Source organism: Lipophrys pholis (assembly GCF_963383615.2).
Source record: "Lipophrys pholis genome assembly, chromosome: 5".
In the NCBI taxonomy this organism is placed as follows: domain Eukaryota; kingdom Metazoa; phylum Chordata; class Actinopteri; order Blenniiformes; family Blenniidae; genus Lipophrys; species Lipophrys pholis.
Genome location: NC_137628.1, coordinates 22017412 through 22043363, shown reverse-complemented (window position 1 = coordinate 22043363; position 25952 = coordinate 22017412). Strand labels below are relative to the sequence as shown.

The window sequence follows — 25952 nt, the reverse complement described above, 5'->3', positions numbered from 1 at the left end:
CGGTTCATGGGAGGGGAATGGGGAGGGGGCGGCACGCTCTCGGCCACGAGGTTTAGTGGTGCTGATGTTGCTGTTGTGGGTGTGTACCCCGAAAGTGCCGCTGCAGCATCCTTGTCTCCTGCGCGCAACGTGCCCGGGAACATCTCTCCGTCTCCAGCCGTCTGCGTCAGGAGGAGGAGGAGGAGGTGTAGCTGCAGGAGGCTTGGCGAAGCGGCAACGGCAAGTCACAAGGTTTCGGGACTGCTGCTCGTCGCCAACACTCCGAGACACAAGAGAAGCACGTGTAGTGGGTGGTCCTCCGCTCGCAGCTTTCACGTGGCAATAGCGAGCGCCGAGTCGAGCCGCCACACCGTCAGTCCAGTGCGGCAACAGCAGGAGGCAACATCAGCATGGCGATGGAGATGGAGCCTGCGGAGTAAGTGCGCACTCTGTTTTCATCTGTGTCTGTACCGATTGCAACTTTTAATTGATTGATCTTAAACGGAAAGTTGTTGTTGCTCATGTTTTAAGGCCACCTGTGTGATCATGCAAAATGAAAACACAGGATTTGCTTAAACGTGTGTGGGTTTGTTACGCACTGTCTCATTTTGGACACTCAGTTGTTCATTATATTGTTGCTGTGATATTTATATGTCTATAAATGTATAATATCCATCTAACATTTTTAATGTAAATGCAAATTGAACCTTTGAGTCTGTGTTTTGCTATCTGTGTTCTCTCTGGACAGCTTGTACACCCATGTGGGGTTGAGTGGGGACACTCCCACTCAGTCACATAGACCAATCAATATTAATACTTATCTTTATTGTGGTTAGTAAAGCATGCAAATGGTTATTATTCTCAAGCAGATATGCTCAAAAGGTGACACTGTGCCACATTATCTTGAACAAAAGAAGGGTCCAGACAGTTTCCCTGCATGCTCCAACATGTGAGTGGGCGTCTTTTATTGGACAGTTTTAATGGGTGGAAAGTGCCTGTGTGCATCAACAAAGTCATGTTTTTTACCCTCCGCCCCCCCCCCCCCCCCCCTTTTTATCCTGTCTTATTGTGGGAAGGTGCATAGAAGAAAATTTAATCCAGAAAATGTGTGTGTGCGAGTGCTAAAATTGATACACGGAGAACCATCAAATGTAACCCTAACCCTTGCAGAAAGGGAGTCATGGCTAATATAAATTGTTCAGCAAAGCAGAAGTGTTCAGATTTGGACAAAACTCCATGAAAAGCAGGCTTTTTAGTCCTCTTGACCAACATATTGCAAATATGATCGTTTGTTTTTATGGCTCCCATGTCAGCCTGTGTTCCCAGCGAGCTCTTGGTTGACACCTTTTCCCTCTTTTCTGCAGCGTAATCCGTCTGATCATGCAGTACCTTAAGGAGAACAACCTCTACCGAACACTGACCACCTTACAGGAAGAAACCACGGTCTCCCTGAACACAGTGGAAAGCATTGACAGCTTTATTGCAGACATAAACAGAGGCCACTGGGATTCCGTCCTGCTGGCCATCGAGTCTCTCAAGTTGCCCGACAACACATTGATTGATCTCTACGAGCAGGTACGTTTTCTGTTCTTCTGCTCAAACTCGTCCCGGCTCTATTTTGTAACGTAGCAGCATTTGTTCTGCACTGTTTCCTTCTATAGGTCGTGATGGAACTTATTGAGATGCGAGAAGTGGGTGCCGCTCGTTCGCTCCTCAGACAAACGGACCCGATGATCATGTTGAAGCAGACCCAGCCGGACCGGTACAGGCATCTGGAGAGCTTGTTAACGTGCACGTACTTCGACCCCTGCGAGGTTAGTAAAGCACGTCTTAACTCAGGAACTGGTTTTGGAGTGAGCCTCTTCAACCTAACACCCTCACCACGGTCACTGCAGGCGTATCCAAAAGGCAGCAGCAAGGAGAAGCGTCGCAGAGCGATAGCCGAGGCTCTCGTGGGTGAGGTCAGTGTGGTGCCTCCATCTCGTCTCATTGGGCTCCTGGGACAAGTCGGCGTGAGTATACTAATCAATAGTCTTCTCAATACTCACTCTAATTACATGGCAGAGGAAGCAACTCAATCAATACTCAGCGAGCTCTCAGCCTGTGACATAAAGACCCGAAACAAACTCCCTCTTTTTATGTGTTTTTTTTTCTCCTCGCTCTTGTTACTGTTGTGCACAAACTTTTTCAGTCATTCTTAAAGTTCAAGAAAAAATTGTTCTTAAAAGACTTCTAACTTTGAGCAAATGGTGCCTGTATGAAGATAATTTTCTTTCTAAGATGTAGAAGTGTTTGTAATTTACAGGAGAGATGTAATATTGCAGTTCAGCAAAATGAAATCACGCATAATAGATCATTTGTTCTGTTAATCTGCAAAGGGAATTCAGTCACACCCCCACAGTTTTGTAGATCGCTCTCTGGTTACAAGGATGACAAATAATAGCTTTCCGAGTAATAAAACTAAGAATGTTAAACATTTGGTTGTAATTAAATGAAAGACTGGGGGATTTTAAATATGAGTGGCTGCTAGTGTGAATGATTTCTCGAAGCAACAGTTTATTAAAGCAGTATGAACTAAAAAGACTTCATATTTTCCCTCTACATTTTGTTTGCTCACTTTAGAAACTTTAGAAAAAGGAAAAGTGAGATAAGCTCACTTAGATATATTAGCTTACATATGGCCCATATGAAAGGACCACATTTTAAGTGTAGTAATTAAAACTATCCACATTTCACTTAGAAAAACTTGCCTTGTGGCCGACACAGAAGAATCATGTGTAAATGTTGCACATGAAGAAACATTAGAGCAGCAATAGAAGTTTTCACTTGGAACCATTTTAAATATTAAAAACCCATTATAAAGAAACAAGCTGAACGGGGTTCCCACAGATATCATTTCGTTTTTGAGTTGTGACAGTAGCTTGACTCATATCGCAGTGATGTGAGCGACACATCGTTTAGTTTGGATTCTGATTGTGATGCAGAAGTTTAACCAGCCACACAGGTCTGATGTACGATGGGTGTTCTTCCCCCACTTTGTTGCAGTCTTTGAGGCTGCATCAGTATCCAGGTCATCTCTCCCCCGACATAAACATCAACACATCTGGCAGCAAAGAGCGACTCGTGGAGAAAGAAAGCTATCCAACGCAGCTGTACCGCCACATCAAGGTAACGAACGCCACATCGGGCGTACGTAGAAACACCCATTCTACATTCATATCTGTCCATATATGCTGCTTGAATACATTTTGTAGCTGTTTGAAGAGCTTTTAATGGTAATCGACAGCTTTACACCCGGGGCCCACTCATTTGAATAAACTCAGTTTCTTCCCCTAACCTTAAACGTTACAACTGAATGATTAACAACATTGAAACTTCAGCCCTGAGATCACATGCTAACCCTAAAAGAAAAGGAAAATATGTTGTGGTCCAGCATTTTAATCTCTACATATTCGGTCAGAGCCCACAATTACATAAAGCTGTCATGACTCCTCAAATAAATTTAGGCAAGGGCACGTACACACACACACACACACACATGTACACACACACACACACACACACACACACACACACACACACACACACACACACACACACACACACACACACACACACACACACACACACACACACACACACACACACACTAACTAACTAATTGCAATATTCCCCTGAGGGATTTTCTTTAGTCATGCTGTGCTCTCATCACTTGCATCCAGATGGAGCTGCAGAAGGTCACACTGTAGGTGAGAGTGGTCAGCTCACACTGAATGAGCCTGTTAGAGGACTTTATGATTTCTTAAGGTCATCTGATACTTTATGATACACTGTCCATCCATCTTCTAGCCCACTTTATAAAGCCTAAGATGTGCTGGAGCAGATCCCAGCTGGTCTCCAGTCCATCACAGAGCAAACACAGAGAGACACACACACACACACACACACAAAATCACCATGTAAACTCAAATGCATTTTTGTACCAGATGTACGTGGAGGACAGCCATGCATACACAACGATAACATGAAAACTCCTCACTAAAATTCCCCAAAGCTCAAACTCAAACAGACAATGTTCTCGCCGTGAGGCAACAGTGCAAACCACTACACCACTGTGCAGCCCACTTGATATGTATCTATGTTGTAAATAAAATCAGAGCGCTTGATGTTTGCGAGAGTAAATGCAGAGTTTTCTATGTGTCATTTAAATCTGCAGTTTGGTCGACGGTCGCATGTGGAATGTGCTCGTTTCTCACCCGATGGAAAGTATTTAGTCACTGGCTCAGTTGATGGCTTCGTTGAGGTCTGGAACTTCTACACTGGGAAAATCAGCAAGGTAAAAATCAAGCCATTTTTCAGATTATTATTGTGGTACTTTGTGCATATTTGTTCATATTTGCTTCATGATTTGTATTCTCTGTTTGCATCAATGAATTAGGATTTAAAGTATCAGGCCCAGGACAGCTTCATGATGATGGATGATGCGGTGCTGTGTATGTGCTTCAGTCAGGATACAGATCTACTGGCCACTGGAGCACAGAATGGCAAAATAAAGGTGGGATTGTTTTTTTTTTGGATTAAATTATATGTATTTTACAATGGAAACAACCACTGATTTATCCAATATTAGGCATCCTAATATCTCTATGACAGAAAAAAAAATGTTTAAACAACGTCATATAAAGAGTAAATCAATTAAAAAATATATTATCAGGTGTTAATGATGTCATATAACTAATGTTTTCATGGGGGCAGGTGTGGAAAATCCAGAGTGGCCTGTGCCTGCGCAGGTTTGAGCATGCTCACAGCAAAGGCGTGACTTGTCTGAGCTTCACGAAGGACAGCAACCAGATCCTCAGTGCCTCTTTTGACCAGACCATCAGGTGGGATTTTATGTTGTGGTGTTTTATTTGTTCACTGAGTCAACAATCTGCAGCTTCTGTTTCCCAGTATGGATCAGAGCATCTTACTTTAGGTTGGTGTGTAGGTGTGTGGCACTCTGTATTTTATTGACACTGACAATCTGAGTACTAACATAACTCCTACAATGACATTAGGACAAAATGTAAACACATGATATTCACAGGGTTTGGAGCGAACCGCAAACTGTTAACATTACTTTGGATTGGGGAGCAACGGGAATTCAGACAGGAATCAAAACCTTACTGTGATAAACAAACACGATTCCTCAAATGGGCCAACTGTTCTCAAGTCTCCAGTATCTGTAGAGATTTTCACAAAAAATATGAAGTCTTTGTTCAATTTCTGGCTTGTCTGCTGTGGGCAGGAAGTGAGAGATATGACTTTCCTCAAACATGATTCATAAAAGTTTTGAAGGCGCTCACATGGGCGTCAGTTCAGCTGAGGAAAGACAGCAAGCTCTTTTTACATCCCACAGAAGATTAACAGAATGAGGAAAAGAATATAACTAACAAACACAGTATAAAAAAAAAACAGAAGCAGGCATTTCCTCTTGAGTGAAGTTGTCAGGTTTTTAAAAAATATATATTGCAAAGTGTCACATTTATTGCACTTTTATCAATGTTTTTGCCGTAATGTAATTTTATATTACCTATAGAAACATACTCAACAGTTATCCTAGGATATTTATTAATAGTAAAAATTATTATTACAGATAATTTACCTAATTTACCTAGCACATTATCTGGTATTAGAATATTTCAGCATACATGCAGATAAATAGACAATTATTCAATAAATAGGATTTAAAAGACCACAACTTCTTTCTTCAGTGGCTTTATTTCCTTATTTTCCCTTGTAATTTTTTGCTAATCAAACTTTTGTAAGGTCTATCAAGGTTTAGACAAGTCTCAGCCATAAGGGCTTTGCATCACATTATTCATATACACAGTTCATCTCAGTGTGAAGACGCGCTGAAGTGTGTGGGCGTCTGTTTCTGACTACCTGTCTAATGCATACGCGGAATCTTCTTCGTAGCCGAGGAGTTTTAATGTTATTTCTGACTGCTGGAGGGTGTGGGCTGAGCCTCTGCACTGTGTTGGGAGCACATGTGCTGTGTGGGTGTAGCGCAGAAACCATGTGCTGAGGCACAAAGCTGCAACGTGTTCCTCCACTTGCAGCTCCACGAGACGGGAGAATTGTTTACAATGGTAAATCTTCCGCCGGGAGACGGAGTGAATCAGTGAGCATTAGGCGTTTTGTCATGGTTTTGCTAATCTGCACCCAGTCACTCAGCAGGAGCTAAAAATAAAACACCAGCAGCTCAGCAGCATTTTTTTATTTATTTATTTTTTTGGTCTGCTCTCAAGCGAAATCATCTTTTGGAGTTTAATAGCAGGTTGTTGAAATGATACAGCACTGCTTTGATTTCAATCTCTTATAAATACTCGCCTTTCTAACAATGCTTCTTTCAGGATCCATGAACTGAGGTCAGGCAAGACACTAAAGGAGTTAAATGGTCATTCATCATTTGTAAATGATGCATCTTTCACTCCGGATGGATTTCACGTCATCAGTGCTTCGTCTGACGGCACCGTTAAGGTACAACCAGCATTAATATTGTGGCACGAGATTAAAGAATTTCACACTAATCATACAATTTGAACCTGTTTGATTCGGGACTTTGCGAGGGTGATGGACATTAACTGTGAGTAAATTCTCATGGAATGAAAACATTTGATTCGTTTGTTGTATGCTTTTCAGATTTGGGACACTAAATCCTGTGAATGTGTCCACACATTCAAATCTCTATCGAGAACATCAGACGTCCCGGTCAACAATGTGATTCCTGTCCCCCAAAACCCAGAGCACTTTTTGATCTGTAACCACTCCAACACAGTATTCATCATGAGCATCCATGGTCAGGTGAGCGCTCCGCAAATGATCTCACGTCAACCACACTCTAAATCTAATGAGTAAGATTACATCGTACTCATTCTTGGAGGGGATTAGGAGTGCATTAGCAGTTAATCTTCAGAGTCTTTAATTCATCATTTGTCTATTGAATGTTAGAAAATTGTAAAAAAAGAAAAATAATTACCTGCAGCTGAAGGCAATGCCATGAATTGATATGAAAATAATTGTCTCATATGATACAAAAAAACTCCTTCAATGTGAACAGCTGGTCTAGATAGGCAACTAAAATGATAACAATATCACTAAAACAGGTTTTTTTCCTTCGAACTGACGTCTTTAAGTTGACTTGTTTGATAATCAATCTTTGTCTTGAATTGGATGCTCGGAGCTCAAAGCTGTTTAAAAAAAAGCATATTATTAGGAATTGAATGGATATTAAAAGTCTGATTGCATTTTTATTTAGATCGTGGCATTTATAGGCTTAAAACTTAGTGAAACCAAAACAATGTAATAATGGCATTTGTTTTGCACCTATGAGACATCTGAGTTTGTGGATGTTTTCTCTTCGCCCTCCTCAGAGTGTAAAAACCTTCAGCTCAGAGAGAAAGGAGGGAGCGGACTTTGTGTGCTGCACGCTGTCACCCCGTGGGGAGTGGATTTACTGTGTGGGGGAGGACTTAGTGCTGTACTGCTTCAACTACTCCACAGGGAAGCTGGAGAAAACGCTGACCGTAAGTTCTGCTGCTAATACTCACTCATGATCAAAGTCTGGGAGAGGAGGCTGTTTATCTAACTTATTAAAAAAATGAAAATAACTCAAGCTGCCTTTTTTTTTTTCTTCCTTCCCCTTGGAGGTTATTTATTGGTCTCATTGGATACTTGGTGTCAGTGAGGGTGAGACTGATATGTGAAGGAGACGGTACGCTGACCTGTGTTTGTCTGCGCCCACAGGTTCACGAGAAAGACGTAATCGGTATCGCTCACCACCCACACGAGAATCTGATTGCCACGTACAGCGAGGACGGCCTGCTCAGGCTATGGAAACCCTGAGATGTCAGCTTCACCTTCATGAGGAGGACCCAGAGGGACGCCCACATGGTTATAAAGCAGTTTGTTCAGTTCTTTGTTTTGTTTTTTTTGTTGGTATGCAATAACAAATATCAATTCAAACAAAAAAGACATGTACAAATACATTAATTAGTATATCATATTCTACTTTACAAACTAAATGAGGTTGATTTCGATTGTTGTGGAGCTTCTGATTATATCTGGATTTTCCAAGTTCAGCGACATGGTCATGGTTGGTTTCTATCGTTCTCGTTGATCTATGGCACAGCTCAGTCATCCCTACAGCAGACACAGTTAGAAGTTATTATAACGCACGTTGTTAGAGGCGAAGACAGGAGTCACAGAAAACTGTTGTGTAAATTTCATCGATATGGTTATTTTATATTGTGTTTCCCTCTCCTTAAGCAGGTAATTCCGACTTGTAAGCCCCACCAAAGGACTGTCTTGTTTTAAACCGTTAAGTTTTTCTAAAGTGAACCACCTTATTTTGAGACGTAACTAATCAAATGGGATTATTTTTAAAACTGACAAATGCTCAGTGGGCCTATAGTAACATTTCATGTTAAGGTCTCCTATTTAAAACAAGCAGGGGCGAACGCCAATTAAATGGAGAGTGAGAAGAAAACAAAGTGGCGGTGGAATCTGTGATTGAAATTTGAAAGTTACGTGCACAAACGTCCAAATTCTGGACGTACAAAATTCTCTAAGAACACAAAAAGGTTCACAAAATGTGAAAGAGGAAAGGGATGGAGCTGTGCCAAAAGAAAGAAACTAATAAAACAAAACAAGGATGACCTCATTTAATTAAAAAAAAATAAATCAAAGCAGAACCTTAAAACTTACAGATAAAAAAAAGACATTTCACATAAATGCACCGAAGGTACAAAATGAATAATGAGATATTTCTTAGAAGAAAACTATCTGAGTGCTGAATTTACCAGGTACCTCCAAACTTACCTCATCTGCAAACCTCCCACCATAAACATTTACTTCAAACAGTTTTAAACAACAACAAAGACCAAAATCAGGTCTTGAGGTCTTGTTTTTGTCGGGGAGCTGGAGGATGTTTGGTATCCATGGTAACCACAGCAGTGAGGTAATGAGGGATTAATTAGGGCTTAATTAATGAGACGGAGGAGACCAACCAACGGCCACACGGATCAACGTGATTTGAAGGTGGTGTCAAACTACACCATCTTCACAAGTAGTTGGATTTCACTGACTTATGTATTTTGTGGTTTGGAGATGTTTGTTTTTATTTATGATATTCATAAACTCAGGCTGATTTTACTTCATCTTCCAATCGGACTTGTATTCAAATAAAATCCCAAACTCTTCCGGTAAAATGAAGAAATTAGACCTAAATATATCGTGGCTTCAATAACTGTTGTAGCATTCTCTGGGTCCTTCACACTGTAAAAACTCTTTCCTCATGGATCCAACTTCACCTGTGCAGTTTAAATCCCCATTTTCATCTCTTCTGTCTTGATTAGACATGAAAATGCATGATGGTGAACTGTCGTGAAAATATTGATACTAGCAGCTGCCTCTTGTTTGGGCATAAACAAACAAAATCAGGTATATGATTTGTCAGCTTCGGTTTATAAATGATGCTTTTGTATCTTCGATTTGAAGAATCTGGTTCAGGTGTATTGATTTGTTTTGTTGTCTGTGCGCCCTGCATGCTACCTCAGTACTGTATAAATGTGGTTCGACCATACTTTTAGTACCTTAAAATATGCATGAAGTCTAATAATGAACCTCAATGGAGGCCCAGTGACACAATCTGTACCTTGTGCGTTTAAATATATGTGGTCGCATGCGTGACACAGCAGCTCCCTCTACCAGTGTTTACAATTGGTACTGTTGCGCACCTTCATCTGTCCCTGTACGATCAACTATCTGCCGCTCCACAATGTTTCATCATTGTTCTCTATTTTTGGTATCTTCATTATCATATAATGGATACATAATTATCAATAAATTGAAAGACTTCCACAGCTGCTAGTGTTTGTGTGCTCTTTCCCACCCCCCCCTCGACCAATAGTATCACATTAACTGGAGCTGCCAGGGAGGTCGTGAAAAGAAAGAGCTCAGTGAAGATTCATGGATGTAACGCCTCCGACTAAAGAGCAAACAAACAAATAACTCACCCACATCGACACAACTTTGAAAGTTGAAATGACATTTAATTAGAAAACATGACCACAAATAGGTAGATTCTTGGTCCAGACACAGATAAAGTTAAAAGTAAGACCATAACAACACATATGAGTTGAAATTTGCATTGGACTCCCCTGATGTCATTAAGACTCAAATGTTTGCATCACTTCACAAGAAGTGTCCTATTTTTCATTTTTTTTATTTTTTAAATGTAACCCCTCTGATGTGAGCATGCTTAAATTTTGCATCATTAAAGGCAATAAACAGAAATTAAAAACAAAAACTGCATTATGAAGTCACTTCAAGTTATGATAAGGCCTTGAAAATAGGCAGACGCTTCACTGAGGTATGAAGTTTGCAGATCTTCACCCCTACAGCCCATTTGGCATTTGAAAAGGACGACACATATGGGAAGGAGACACTCAATGGTTGCCAACAACAGTGAAATACAACAATTTGAAATAAGAGTGAGTCTTAAAACAAAAAGGGAAAAAAACCCCGACTAAAGTTCTAATGATTTTAAAATCACACAACTAAAATAAATTCAAAAACAATCTAAAATGGATTCTCTCCTCTTCAGAGAGAATAGGTGCAATATTGCACTTTATAAGCCAGTAGGATCGTTTGACCATGAAGCGCTACAAGATAGAACAACATCAAATGTACTTAATTAGCCCCGTTGGTTTTGTCCATAATTTAAATGACTTCAGTACATTTCACCCCAGTTTGACTTCAATAATAAAATCGTTCATATCTTGCAAGGATGCGAGAGGGAAAACATGCCAAGATGGAATAAGAGCTTTTCACATAAACATGTGGGAATCAAATGACGAAAGGTTGCCCTCAAAGACAAGCGCGTGTCTGTACATCTGACACGACAACAGGTATTACCACACATGAATGACTGCAGATTCACAAGGAAAAGATCATTAAAATTAAGTATTAGTTAATAATAATTTGGAATTTGGTGGCATGAATCCAAATCCTTTCCCTGCCAGACTCGAGGTCTCCATATTTACCTGCCATTGTATTTTAAATGAAAAATAAAAAATAGCCCTTGATAAGGGTGAAAAAAAAAAAAGCCTGAATGCTGGAACTCAGGGTTCACTAAACAACATCCTTGACCAACATCTGAACACTGGACCCTCACAATGAACAAGTGATTCACAACACTATTGAAAAATCTTCTTTTAGTTAGTTAAGGTTGGCATTAAGCTTCTTTTTCTTTAGGCCAACAATAGAAACAGGCAGGCAGTCATTGATTAGACAAACGTGTTTCTTCACCTTCCGAAGCCTCTTGTGACACCAGCCCTGATCTCGACTCACAGTGGAATGAAAACATTAGTAGATCAAAATAAGGTGCCGGAAGAAGACAAAGAATCCCATTCAGCAGGATCCGACTTCCAAGTCCTGGAGCTTAAAACACACGTTCATCTGGAAAATAGTATCATACAACAGGTCTGAGACACAGTTGTAAATGAGCCCGACTCAAAGAAACTAAATCATTTTAAGGAATGAAAAAGGGTGAAGAAAAAAATTAAAATAAAATAAAGGTGCTTTGTATTAGAGAAGAAGATTTAGGTCTCTGGTACAAGCAGTCGTCAGCTGTGGTTTACGACGTCTGACACTGGACATCGCCGGTACTGGCGTAGTCGTCTTCGTCCACATAGTAATACTGAGGCCTGTGTCTCCTCCTGTTCTCCAAGTCGCAGTCCTCCAGGTCGGCGTAAATGTAGAGGTCGTCGTCCATGCTCTCCGACTGTTCGGCGTTCATCTTCTCAGGGAGGTAACTCTCCAGCTCCCTCAGCTTACTCTCGGGGAGGAAGTTGGCTCGGGGAAACACGACCTGGTGGCAACAACCATCAACGCTTTCACGACTGCATCGAAACCGTTCAGGTATATCAGAACGTACACAGTTAATAGGCCATATAGGCATTCAGCAGCGCTGTCAGGTTGGAAGTTTTCAATTAGTGAATTGCACAGTTTGTGTGTGTTAATGTAGTGAAGTAATTCTAAAGTAAATAGTTGCCTCATATATTTAACAGAAAAAAAAGTTTGTGTTCACAAGAAATGTCCAAACCAATAGCGGTCGACCTCAGTGTGAGAAATCTAGACTCAGATTTATTTACTGAAATCTAAATTCAAATCTACACCATTTGCAAACAAAAACTGGGAATTTATTTCATTTTCAAACAGAAACGGAGAAGAAATTAAGCAGATTTCTGAAAGGGATCATTTGTTACTGGGTCTGTGTGGAAATGGCTGTAATAACAATAAGTGTTGGTCCTTTTCCTCTGAAGCTGCTACAGTGGGAAATGAGCATCTATGGTGATACGGGCACTTTGGAGGGACAAAAAAAAAAAAGAAAGACAAAGAATCTATTTTTCTTCTGTGTGTCCAGTTGAGATCCCAAATAAAAAACAATTGTATTAACTTATCCTGCTGAAATAATAAAGCATTATGCTGACAGTTCAAAGATTTACTCATTTGCTGGTAATATAAGCACGGAGGAATTTTAACAGAGCATAAACCACGTAAGTTTTTCATCATAAAGACAGAGAAAAGAATCCAATGTTAGTATTTGCCAACAGGGAACACAAAGTTCCAAGTGTGTGTTTGTGACTGCAACACAGGAGATCAAGCATGCGTGTAAACAAATCACCCCGATGAGTTTCTTTACTGAATTCATGTGTAAAATACAATATAACTGAGACGTAGAAGGGGTTAAGAGATAAAAACTGGATATTGATGTATTTCTTACTGAAAAGTGAATGATGAGGCGTCCTTTTTCAAAAGGTCTGCGATAAGTGGGCATCCCTTCATTCAGGACACACTTCGTATCTCCGGGCTTGATCAATTCCCCTGTGATTGGAACAAAAGTTAGTGATCAGAGAATTGGAAACTGGAAGTAGAGTTTACAGACGCTGCGGTGATATGTTATTAATTTACATCCTCTGTTCAAGGAAAAAAAGTATCGGTTCACTAGTAATAAATCAAACCGACGCGGTACAAATTTTCATGAACATACGCCACTTAATGTATGAAACAACTTATACACACATTTCACATAAATTCATTTGAAAGTAACAAGATCTACATAATTTGCAAATGTACACAAGCTATTTGTTGGAGCACTGACTGGAGCATAAAGAACATGAACAGTGAAATACACTTGGAAAATTTATTTACTCTCTAAAACCGCCTGGCAAATAATATTTTATTAAACCCTCTGGGGAAATGATTTCTCTGCAATCAAACCGTCCTTATCTATAGTCAACCTTAACTACACACATTAGCAGAATCAGGGGCCGCTGGGGTGCAGTGCCTTGCTCGGGATTTGTGAAGAAATTGTTTTTCAAATGTTTGTATCTTTTAAATGAAACGAAACTTAACCCTCAATGGACTGTACCGAATCTAAAAGAAAAAACCCTGGTGAGAGCATCGTCATGGGTTACACTGAGTGGCTATGCAAATCAGCATTCAAATTGATTAAAGAGGCAGCTGTAGTAATTAAAAAGTTGAGATTTACCTGGATGGGATGTGATGAGGAGAGTTCTTTTGTCCAGTGTTGTGACGGGTTTTTTGAAGCCACACAAAGCTTCAACTAGCTGCAGCTCCATGGACATGACGAGGTCCTGTCCCTTCCTGACAGCAGCAGCAGCAGCAAGTGGAACAACAAAACCCAGGTTATGTTATTAACTTTTAATGCAGCGTGAGTTGCTGCTGCTCACACTGGGGTAGATTCAATTAAAAAAAAACAAAAAAACGTATCTGGTGTGAATATAATCGAGTTGAAATTCAAACATACTCCAGAGAAGACAAGAATTGCACTTATAGTTGCGTTACCACTTTAGCATCTTAAAAGTCCAAACGGTAACATATTAAGCCAAAGATGTCGTAATATATGACATAATTACCTGGTGAAAAGTGGATGTTCTCGCATGTCCAGAACAATAACGATATCGCCTGGTTCAAGTCCCGGCTCCTGGTCTCCTTCTCCATGAAAAACAATCTTCTGCCCATCTCTCATTCCTGCAGAATGAAGTCACCAGCCCATGATATATACTGCATACCTGTTTTATGGCAGAAAAACCTACACTGAGGGAGTTAGCTTATTTTTTCCTCACCTTTGTCGATGTGCACCTCTAAGATTTTCTTCTGCCGCAGGATCTTGCGGCCTGCGCATGTTTTGCAGCGGTCCTTGTGGTTGATTCTCTGTCCCTGTCCCTGGCAGCTGTGGCACACAGTGGACACCTGCTGCATCATACCCAGGACTAACTGGTGCACACGGACCTGCACTCCTGTGCCATGGCACGACATGCACATCTGTGCGGCTCCTTTACGACTCCCGTGACCTGCAGATGATAAAGCACCCGTCACTACACTGGATTACAAAGTCCAAGGCTATTTGTGATGGATGTTTGATTTTTGTCCCAACCTATAAGGTGTGGGAACCTCGTGATGAAGAACCAGATTATCTTTTCAGGCTGATCATCTGGATTAAAAGTCTAAAAATTTATATATATATATATATATATATATATATGTGACAATGTAGACAAACCTTCACATCGTTCACAAATGGTATTCTTCTGGACAGAAAGTTTTCTTGTTGCTCCATTATAAAGCTCGTCCAGTGAGACTGTAATCTGATGAACAATATTCTTTCCTGTCATGGAAGAAAACATAAAACTGTCACAAAATGTTAATTCTACAAATGAAACATAGAGAAAGGTTAGGAGATATCGCTATACAACAACCTGAGTTATTTAACAATGTGCTATACGCAATGGCATTTTGATGCATGCATGATAATGACATCTTTATCCGAGCTAGACACACTGAACTCTACTCTAGATTGTTGATGATTAATTGCTCCAACATCTCTGTACCTTTTCGCTCTCTGTGCATCCGACTGCCCCCACCGAAAAACAGATCAAAGATATCCATGGGTGACGCAAAGCTGCCACTGCCTCCACTGGTCCCGCCTTCTTTTATGGCTTTTTCACCTCCACGGTCGTACACCTCTCTCTTCTTAGCATCTGACAGCACCTCATAGGCCTGTGAGATCTGCTTGAACTTTGGGAAAGAAAAAAAAAAGACAAAAATTTAAAATTTAAAATACCACTCCAGTAATGCTGGAGAAGAGCTGTCTAGAGACGATAAAGACAGTACTTACTTTCTCTCCTTCGGTAGGGTTTTTGTCAGGGTGGTATTTCAAAGCGAGTTTGCGATAGGCTCTTTTCAGTTCATCAGGAGTTGCAGTGGGTTTCACCCCCAAAGTGTCGTAAAAAGCAGTTTCCTTCACCATGTTTTCTTTTGATCAATCACCCTCTAAAAGGAAAAAAAGAAACTATGAATACAGTGAAAATCTTTCAAGATGGATAAAGTGACATGGAAACTGGACAGGGGTGCATATTATGTGCTACCTCCAGAGGTTTCCAGCTATTGTTGGACGAGTATATAGACGTCATCAGCTCCTTTGTCAAATGGTGTGGTCAGAACCATCTCCTGATCAATACCGGCAAGACAAATGAGCTGCTGATAGACTTTTGTAGAAAACCACGCACCTTCACAACAGTAAACGTCCAGGGTTTTAACACTGACAGTGGACTCATAGGAATGTCTTGGCATTTCCCTCAACAATTAACTGACATGGACTCATAACGCAGACGTCCAGTATTAAGAGTGTCCAGTGGAGTCCACCTGTTGAGGAGGCTGAAGTCCTTCAAAGTCTGCAGGGGTCTGAACAGAGTGGAGGAGTTCCCAGGGTCAGCGAACTCAACTGTTCAACACCACCGGTCAAATCAAACAGACACCGTACCCTTTATTCGTTAGCCGCAGTTCCACCGCACTGTCTGTGCAGGGATGTTGCGGGGTGGGACGGGTTTTTGCGTGGTCTGACTGAAAAGGTTGTGGATGGTACGCGACCACCGGCTATGATTTTCTGCCGGTACCCAGGTTAAACAAACTGTGGACACACCAAAATGGAAAAAAGCTTTTTAACTGAGTCAACTTTGAGTTTACGCTGTATGACAACTACTATAAGGCCAACATTAATGGCAACCAGAAGAAGAAAAAAAGGTCTATGTGGTCCTGCTATTTAAGAATTAAGAAAGTCTGGCTTGATCGCAGTAGAGACAAAGAGGCAGAGTTGCTTTCCAGCTCAAGCAGCATTTAATCTTTTACCTCCCTTTGAACACAACACTGTGGAACTGAAAATTAATCCAGTTAAAATCCCATACATTCCATGACATAGCCACACGTACGGAAAAGAAGTAACAACTAAACGTAAGCTCATGGAGGAACACAACAGTCAAGAAGTCAATAAACCAAAGTCTATTTGTAAGACTGAAAGTATGCGAGTCAGCACACTAACCACAGCCCATTAAGACAAGTAAATCCAGCATCTCGTCTGTTTTCACTTCAACGGAACAATTGGACGACTAAATTAGTCGCTAAATTAGTGTTGTTGTAGTGGAGAGTGGTCTTGGTCATGGACATTTTCAAGGTCTTGGTCTTGACTACAACACTGGATTGAATACAACCAGCTTCTGGAGAGGACCGACCAAACTCAGTTACCAAAGAGATAAACTAACATAAGCTCTGCCTAAAGCACATAAATTGCTTTTAATTACAAGTGTATTTCAATCTAAATGAATCATTCAATACATTTGTTTACTAAGAAGAGCCAAGTAAAATCGACTTGGTTTGATTACAACCAGTGGGAAAATGTGGGCATACCGATCCATGGCTTAACATCGTGTCTTCCTTATAGCTCACTCTGAAAAATGAACAATGCTGCTTTGTTTTGAGATGAAAATCCATTTGCAATTACACTTTCACTTTCCAGCGAGCTTGTTTTCTGTCTCTCACAAGTTTGACAACATGTTGAAATTAGTGCCGAAGATAATTTGTGGTCTTGAGAGTCTTTGACCAATATCTAAAAGATAAAAGTTTCTTTACAGCCATGTTTTTTGTCTGTATTCTCTAAACTTGTCCGGTGTTTTAGCTGGTAACCTCAGGTAGTAATAACACGAGCTCACGAGGGGCTCAGCCTGGGGGGCCAACAGGCCCAACCGAGCTACTTTAGCTACTCGGGCTAACCACTGCGTACCACTGAGCTCTTTCAGTCATAAATCAAAATTACCAGACGAGACACGGAAGCGTGTACACATGAGCACATTTTCCAACCTTACCTGAAGTGTAGCGGACCGTGGGGAGCTCAGGGGTCTTCAGCTGCTTCCAGAATCTTCTCCGTCTCTTCACCACGCCAAAACAGTCGCACGGTATGACGTCAGAGCTCCTGCGACGGGACTGACGAGTCACCAAAACAAGCGTGGGCTATGTGTAGCTCCGATTGTAGCTCTGCAGTGGAACTCCGACAAAAAAAAATGATAAAATGCCCACCTGCTATCTCGTCAGCGAGGAGGGGGCCCATAAACCCATCAATTTACCTAATTTACAGCCAGTTGTCTTGGGTCGAGGTCCCGAAACGACCATTAAGGACAAAAAATGTTCTCGTCACCAAGGTAATGTTGTTTTTTCACATGAGCTACTTTAGCAGGTAGCTACCCAAACAAAAAGCTCAATAATAACTAAAGATTGTATACCAACTTGTAATAAATGTTCCCATACAGTTATATACATCTCATACATATTTTTAAAATTTTAGGCATACATTTATTTTCCTCTATCAATCATCCATAAACAGACGCTTGTCAGGCGTTTTTGTTTCATTCTTAATTTTTGCTTAAGTCAGTCAATACAGTGTTTTTACTCATTTTTAGCATGCGTTTTTAATCATCCCATTTATTTATATTTATATATATATATATATATATATATATATATATATATATTATTCTTTTTTTTTTTTTTTTCAAAATGGGCAACAACTGACTGTTTCTATGCTGTATGAGTGTTTTTCATACCTGAGTGCTATTTCTTCAGGCATTTTATTGTTCTCTTCTAAACTTTCTACCATCTTTTATATATTCATTCTATGACACGTGTAAGGGCTGCACTTACAAGGTTGTTTTTAAACAATGATAGTAAAGACTTCTTATTTAAAATCTTTGGAATGTTTTAGCTGACTTGAGTGTAGACATAACTGACTACACAATGACATTTTCAATAATATGAAAATGATTAGAGATCACCGTACATTGGTGTTCATGATGTATTTTAACAAACACTTTCCTCTACACTTTCCCCAACTAGTGGAACTGAAAGCTGAATGCAACAAAGGTTACATCAAAGTTAAACAGGTAAGACTAATAGAATCGCAGAAGTTAATCTTGAAATTAATATAGATATTGAATGAAAGTTTAATCTTAACATAATTAAAAGCCTGGAATTAAGAATTTGAAAAAAATTTATGTTTGCCCCTGGTGTGTATATCAGGCTATTCTGAGTGTTTGTATTGCCTTGTTTGTATAGAATTGTTATTTGAATGACTGACTGTTCTTGCTAATTAATTACTAATTACTCTCCCTTCTTCCATCTCTGTACTAAAGCTCGGCTTAAACCCAACCTCTGTTGACTCTGTGGTGGTGGGTAAAGACAATACAGTCAAAATGAAGCCTGGACAGCAACTCCATATTGTAAACCAGCTTTACCCATACACGGTTCAGTTCAAAGAGGATCTTAGTGGCAACCACGGTGGTACCAAAAGACCACGAGAGCCGGCATCAGAGGACAAAGAGAGCCAAAGAGAGGCTCAGAGTATGAAAGCAGCCAAACATGCAGACAAGGGTCCTGTGTCAGTGAGTCCGGAAATAGTCCCAAAACCAAATGTGAGATAAAGAAGACAGTTTGGAAATGTTGATTTTATTAGTTGTACGTCGTTAAGTTCTTAGCGTTTTACGAATCATTTTTTACGATTGCCATGACTACATTGTACAGAAGAAACATGTTACCTGATATTTGTTTCAGGAAAGTGTTGGACATTGGAGCCAAGGCCTGAAGGCTTCAATGCAAGACCCCAAGATGCAGGTAGTTATCGCCAGAACAAATATTAAAGCAGTTTTGGTTTGAAACTTTGATGTACTTGGAATTTGGTTGTATAGTTCATTGTGTAATGTTTTAAATTCAATTAATACCATTTCACTTTTTCTAGGTATACAAGGATGACAAAATAGTAGTAATTAAAGATAAATATCCCAAAGCACGCCACCACTGGCTTGTCCTCCCGTGGCAGTCGATTCCCAGTCTGAAGGCATTGCGTGGCGAGCACTGTGATCTGGTGAAACACATGCAGCAAGTGGCTGACCGGATGATTCAGCAGTGCCCTGATAAAAGCTCGCTGCGCTTCCGCACAGGTTACCATGCCATCCCAAGTATGAGGTATGCAAAAAAACTAAAAACCTTAAAAATACAAATATAATTGTAATTATAATTACAATACAAATATATATATATATAAGTCAAATAAATAACATGATTTGCAATTTTTATGAACCCACATTTTATTCACAATACAATTTGGACAGCTTGTCAGTTGTTGAATTTAAAACATTTTGCCATCTTGGAGAACAATAGCTCAGAGTTGCATTAAAAAACCAGTGGGACAAGTTTCCCCCTGGTCCTTCAAGTGAGCTGTTTTTTAAGCTTTTGCGCTTCGTAAGCGATTCTTTTTATCTATTGTCTTAACCTTTTTGAAATCGACATAATGGTTGACAGTGATGCTTACAAATGATCCGGTCTTTATGAAGTCAAGGGTTTTATCCTAAGGTTGAAGAAACTATGTGAAAAGCATTTAAGTATAAAGAGAATGAGAAACATGTGGCGCACATGTGATACAAGGTTATTCATGTTTACACTCTTCTTCCAGTCATGTTCACCTCCATGTGATCAGCCAAGACTTTGACTCTCCGTGTTTAAAGAACAAAAAGCACTGGAACTCGTTTACAACTGACTATTTCATGGAGTCTCAGGGTAAGAGCAAATTTTATGTGATCTGTTTTTTTTAAATAATGTTATCCAGTTAGGCCTAGATTTATTTGGCCAGTGACACACATCTTTAAATTTGGCCTCTGGATGCACATCATAAGATTAGAAATGAAACAAACAAATGAAATGCCTTTTGAAGTGCAGATTCTCGCATCCAATCAAGTCAAGCCTTGAAATTAAAGCTGAGAGTCTGCACTTTCTCCATTTTGGTTATATAACTGTATCTTGATGTTTTGGTAAATAGATAAAAAACCAAGGCTTGCTTCAACATCCAAATGTGTATGGACCTAACTGTAGGCAGTTGAGAGCTGTTGGATATTCTGGTCACTATAGCAGTTTCTTTTTTCTATGCACTAAGTGCATGCTGTGTTTTTCTTCCCACAGATGTCATTCAGATGCTTGAAAGCAACGGTAAAGTCACTGTGAAAGAAGGCACCAGTGAGATGTTAAAACTACCTCTCCGCTGCCACGTGTGTCACAAAGAGGTTTCCACTATACCAGCTCTGAAGGAACACTTGAAATCACATTTTCCCTGACGAGAACACAAGTTCAAATACAATTCAGTGCTTCAAATGTTAGATATTTGAACTCATTTTTGACAGTTGAATAAAAGAAGATTTGTGTAATGTTAAGTTTTATTAGGTATTAGACTATCAAGGTTTGCGTTGATAGATGTAGCCACACTTTCAGTTGTGATTTGTTCTTACGTTGAAGATGGATGTCAGTTTGTAGATATCATTTATGTTGGATGTTACCCCTTTTCCTACCGAGACAGTTATTCTCAGATTGGATAATTTCATTAACTATCCTGGAATTTTTATGTTGAAATGAAAAATGTTCTGTTAAATGAGTACTGTTTTGTTTAATAAAAAAAGTAAATAATGGTTCCTTTGAATTGCTTATAATACAACTCATTAGAACAATTGGAAATCAAACAGACTTACAGTAGCTTTTTTGTTTCAGATGAGCTCAAACATTCACCACAGTCCTTACACACAGCGCCAGAACAAAATGGCTATTTTAATTATGTCTTCACTTATAAAGTGTTACTTTGGATATGCAGTGTGTGAATGACATTTCTCTTACAGCTCTTCCAATAATAAATGGATGTCATGAGCTAAATTAGATTCAAAAGGATGACTGTCTGTCGCCACCTAGTGACCCTTTTTGTCTAGTTGAAAAGAGAAGAAAGCCTATCCAAATTAAAGATTGGCATTGCTCGGACAATGGTCAGTATTATGGAAGGAGTACAAAATGAAATCTAATAAACATGAAGGAAGTGTTTATTTCTGTGAGAAAAATGTTATTGGCCAGTACGGGGATCGAACCCGCGACCTTGGCGTTATTAGCACCACGCTCTAACCAACTGAGCTAACCGGCCCATGACGTAATGTATTACCACAATAGTGATTGGAACAAAACTAATGCTACAAAAAAATGTGAGCCAAACCATTTTGGTAAATGATTTGTTTATTTATTATCAAAACAAAGTCAATACATAGGATATACAGTATCTTCACAATAAATTTCACTCCCAAACATATATTAGCTGAGGATCCCTTAAAAAAACAACCAAAAAACAATGTTCACAAGTTTGATGATCAATTGATAGTGCTGTGTTAGGGCATCAACGCTGCACAAGTGCAGATGGTCATCTCAGAATGAACTCCCTTTCATCCTCTTCTGGCATCATCAGATTGTCTACAGAGAAATGTGCGTCATCTCCGATACTCTGGAAGAAGTACTCTTCACTTTCACAGCTCTGTGTGCCGTTCGCACAGTCTTTGACTTGTTCCAGCTCAGCACTGTCACTGGCGTTACTATCCTCAGAGCTGATGCTGGCGTCACTGCTATCACTGGCGTTACTGGTGTCTTTGCTCTCGTTGCTTTCACTGCTGGTGCTCTCGCTGCTGGTGCTCTCGCTGCTGTCGCCCACGACAGCAGGAGCAGCAGTTTTGTCACGGCTGTCGGCACTGTCACTGCTGGTGTCACTGCTGTCCGTGGGGTTTCCCACAAGAGGCATGCTTGTATGACTCTTACCGCCGGGGGGGTGGGTGGGCTCACGTGGCTCATTGCTCAGGTTTTCTGATCGACCTGTGGCCTCTGTGCTGTTGTCCACTCCGCGCAGGACTTTGACTACACTTGCAAAGACTCTAAACCAGCTCTAAAGCAGAGTAAAATCACAGCCTTGGGTTATTCAGCAACTTCAGCAAGGACAGGACACACATTTCAAATCAAGTATTCACCTTTCGAACGTTCTCCTCGCTGCCCATGCTGTCGTCTCTTGTCTCATGCTGAGAGTCCACCTGTGGAGAGTGAGCAGGTCACCCAAAGTGATATCAGAATAAGATCAGATCAGAAATAACATTTTGACCACTTGTCTGATATGAAGTCCACAAGACCTATGGCTCTTAAATGTAAACAATAGATCCTTTAAATCCTTTAAGTCACCATGTGGGAATTTCACGGGACCATGAACACCAATGAGCCAAACATGACCTTGTTGATGGTTCAGTGCTTTTCCTTCGTTGGACTACTTTCGATCGATGCTGACCACTGCAGATTGGGAACAGCTGCAGTTTTCAGAGATCACTCTGCAGTCCTCTTTCCATTGCAGTCTGTGCCTTGTCAAACTCAGTCAAATCCTTCCTTTTTTTTCCCAGTTTTTCCCTGTTTCTAACATTTTAACTCTTCTATTTTAAAGATTTCATGTTGTAGAATATGTCCTAACCACTAGTGTTTGCCATGAAGAGGCAATCATTGCTACCAACTCTACATTTCAGTGGTCTTAATGTTATGGCTGATTGGCATACATGTTTTGGCACAATATATAATCTTACCCCGTCATTCTCATCATTCTCATCTGATTGACTATCACTCTCCTCCGAAGTCTGGAAAGAAGAAACACCTTATTTTAGTGAGCAATGCCAAGCAGAAAGCTATTTAACTTAACATTTAACTAGTTTGTACATTCACTAAAACATTGTTTATTTTTTCAAAAAGGCATGTTGTTTTATTCCCTTTTCTGTAGCATTTCATTGCATTTTTAAAAAAATTTTTTTACAGTTTCACACACAACATAAACACCATTTGATGAGTTTCAGGATGGAGGCCCACCTTCTCCTCTGATGAGGTTTCGTTTGACTCCGACTCTGAGCTCTGGATGAAAAATAAAAATAATATTACAGCCCCGTGAGCAGCCATTTCTTTATAAATGTGATGTTTTTTAAATATATCTGTTTGAAAGTCAAACTGACTCACTTGACTCGAGGCGACTTCCTCAGAGCTCTGCAACACACAAAAAGCAGATTTCAGATTAAGTGAAATTTCTCTATTTAAAGTTACTCAAGGAAAAAAATGATGATTCACTCGTGAGCAGAATAAATGTGTGTATTACCTGAAGCTCTGAGGTGTCATTTTCAGCCGATTGTGAAGCAGAGATACTTTCCGTCTGGAAAAGTAAGCACACACCATATTCTGTCTGATTATACTTTCCAACAGCAACACCAACAATTAGAGCATTCATTTAAAATCCATCATTTATGTGAAGCATTGCTCGGGCAAGCCGTTGCTCAATAAAGTGAAGACAAGCTGTGATGTAAACAATAGTTTCTGAAGAGTAACTTGTCTCGTGTGTGTGGAGAAACGCTGCGCTTCCACGCCTATTGTTGAGCTATGCTGTCTGTGGACTTAAACGTCGGTGCCATTAACTAAATTGCGGTGCAGAATAAATATTTCTGTCTGATATAAAGACTCCAGTGGGATGCAGCATAAGCAGAAAATAGGATTCGAGGCCACTTACTGAGTTTGAGTTCTGTTCACTTGAATCTGAGACAGCATCGTGAATGATCTGTCAGGGAGGGGAAAAAAGCACATGGCAATTACAAAGAAATGATAAAAATTACTTTATTCATTCTTTTACCTCATGCGTGCATATAGAATTTATGTTCGATTAATCAAAGTTAATGTAAATATATTTAACACTGCCCGAGCATTATTGCAAACAAGATTGAGCAAAAAAATTATGCTACACTTTACTTCACAAAATGTTACCATAAGGTTCAATCATTATCATTAATATTATTATTATTTATTTTTCCATATACCATACTTACTGGATTGGCAAGAATTGCTCCAATCAGGCAAAATGTTATGATGATGAACTTCATTCTATAACAAGAATATATAAGAATGATTGATTGAGTCATTTCAATATACAATCTATTTTTGCATGAACAAAATCTAAACCTAATTCAAGACTATAAGATAACCTTGCTTGAAAACATCAATTAAACTGTTAGATTTTATGACTGACACACTATAAAGCATACACACTATCTTTAACTGAGAGAGCATCCATAAGAGTTCTAAGATATCTCACATGAAGGAAGAACTGATGGAACATTTAAAAAAACCCAAAAAGAACGAATGAAAACATGCAGATTAATTCATTTAAGATTAATTACCTTTCTGTCAGAGTTAGTGAGGGAGATTAGTTGGTCCTTGTATAGTGTACAAGCAGCAATGTGGAGAATCCAGAGCCTGTTCTGAGCCACGTATAGAAGCTGGACACTAAAAGCACAATGTGTGGATATGCTGTAGGAAACTCCAGGAGTCCCATATATATATAAGTAAGTAACCTCAATTAAGATGATTACATCACTTCCTTCCTGTCGTTTCTCTCTCTCTCTCTCTCTCTCTCTCTCTCTCTCTCTCAGAAGATGAAGTTGCATTTGTTCCAGCAAGAGAGCTCAAAACACCCACCCACACACACACACACACACACACACACACACACACACACACACACACACACACACACACACACACACACACACACACACACACACACACACACACACACACACACACACACACACACACACACACACACACACACACACACACACACACACACACAGAGTTTCCTCCACCCCCTCTCAAGTCTTTAGTGAAATATAGTTTAGCATAGTAAAACATAGGGTTTGTGGTCTCTTGAAAAAACAAACACCCACACAGGGAGGAAACGAGGGCCAGACAAGGTTGTTTCTAATGAAATGGATGTTTTGGACACGTAATTGTGGTCTAATAATGAAGTATGAGGAGCAGGTTGGGGTACTGTGAGGACAACCTCTAAACACCTTGACTCTGACACAGAAATATTAGAAAACTGGTTAAATCTTCCTGATGAACATGACTTGTTCAAACGTCTCATCTAAGTTACAAACACACTATAATGTTAAAAACCTGCAGTAATTTTCATGTATAAAAACTAGAATCACATCAAAAACCAATGTGAAAACCCATTTTGTAACCAATGGCTGTCATTGTTACATGAGGCTTCTGAAATATGTGGTCGTTCGTGGAAATAGGGCAAGTACAGTAGAAATCCTAAATAAAGACGCCTATATTTCCGACCTTAGGCTCATAACTGTTTCCTGGATATCCTTATATGGCCAGGCCCTAAAATAAGATTACAGAATTCCTTGTTTAACCTCACGCTGGATTTCAACTGTGCAAAAGGAACTTGTAATTAGACTGGATGTTCACCAGTCCTGAATTATCCACGAAAACCACACGGGAGGAGTGAGGAGAAGTTGATTGATGCTTGTTATTGCTCGCAGACAGTCAACAAAGTCTGTGCCTTCACCCAAAAGTCACCCAGGTTTTCACTTCGTATTACTGACCCTTTTTGCCAGGCGTCCTACGTACCTGTACAACTGATATTAGTAAAAAAGCTGGACGCTTGTCAGACAGGGAACATAGGTCCTCCATTGTCCTCCAATAACTTTAAACTGTAAACAATTATCCTCTTCAAGCTTTAATTGATCTATATCATTAGCTATGAGAGAAGAAAGAGTGTAGTAATAATCTGTAATAATAATGCAGGTCAGTTATCAGTTGCTCAAATTACCATGACGTTACAAAAAACCCCACATCACATGAACAAA

At 39.9% G+C, this 25952-nt stretch overlaps 4 protein-coding genes across 4 annotated transcripts; 2 read left to right on the top strand and 2 right to left on the bottom strand.

Annotated features, from left to right (window-relative positions):
• Positions 1-347: 347 nt before the first annotated feature.
• LOC308109654 (WD40 repeat-containing protein SMU1-like) lies at positions 348-9883 on the top strand. The gene is made up of 12 exons (XM_080463361.1): positions 348-415; positions 1344-1554; positions 1641-1793; positions 1875-1991; positions 3025-3147; positions 4196-4315; positions 4418-4534; positions 4735-4862; positions 6375-6501; positions 6664-6825; positions 7395-7547; positions 7768-9883. Exons 1-12 carry the CDS (start codon positions 390-392, stop codon positions 7864-7866), a joined length of 1536 nt encoding a protein of 511 aa, XP_080319487.1. The 5' UTR covers positions 348-389; the 3' UTR covers positions 7867-9883.
• A 172-nt stretch (positions 9884-10055) lies between these two features.
• On the bottom strand, positions 10056-17340 carry dnaja1 (DnaJ heat shock protein family (Hsp40) member A1). Its single transcript, XM_080463359.1, has 9 exons — positions 17247-17340; positions 15227-15381; positions 14940-15126; positions 14612-14716; positions 14175-14402; positions 13965-14079; positions 13577-13692; positions 12809-12909; positions 10056-11893 (listed from the first exon to the last, which is right to left on the bottom strand). Exons 2-9 carry the CDS (start codon positions 15356-15358, stop codon positions 11660-11662), a joined length of 1218 nt encoding a protein of 405 aa, XP_080319485.1. The 5' UTR covers positions 15359-15381; positions 17247-17340; the 3' UTR covers positions 10056-11659.
• Positions 17341-17369: 29 nt separating this feature from the next.
• aptx (aprataxin) lies at positions 17370-20865 on the top strand. Its single transcript, XM_080463360.1, has 7 exons — positions 17370-17579; positions 18271-18317; positions 18567-18845; positions 18985-19044; positions 19169-19395; positions 19883-19986; positions 20386-20865. The coding sequence occupies exons 1-7, from the start codon at positions 17450-17452 to the stop codon at positions 20535-20537; spliced, it is 999 nt and encodes a 332-aa protein (XP_080319486.1). The 5' UTR covers positions 17370-17449; the 3' UTR covers positions 20538-20865.
• Positions 20866-21440: 575 nt separating this feature from the next.
• scpp1 (secretory calcium-binding phosphoprotein 1) lies at positions 21441-24715 on the bottom strand. The gene is made up of 9 exons (XM_080463362.1): positions 24468-24715; positions 24117-24171; positions 23804-23851; positions 23399-23452; positions 23263-23289; positions 23119-23160; positions 22842-22892; positions 22248-22307; positions 21441-22165 (listed from the first exon to the last, which is right to left on the bottom strand). The coding sequence occupies exons 2-9, from the start codon at positions 24168-24170 to the stop codon at positions 21653-21655; spliced, it is 849 nt and encodes a 282-aa protein (XP_080319488.1). The 5' UTR covers position 24171; positions 24468-24715; the 3' UTR covers positions 21441-21652.
• Between the last annotated feature and the right edge of the window lie 1237 nt (positions 24716-25952).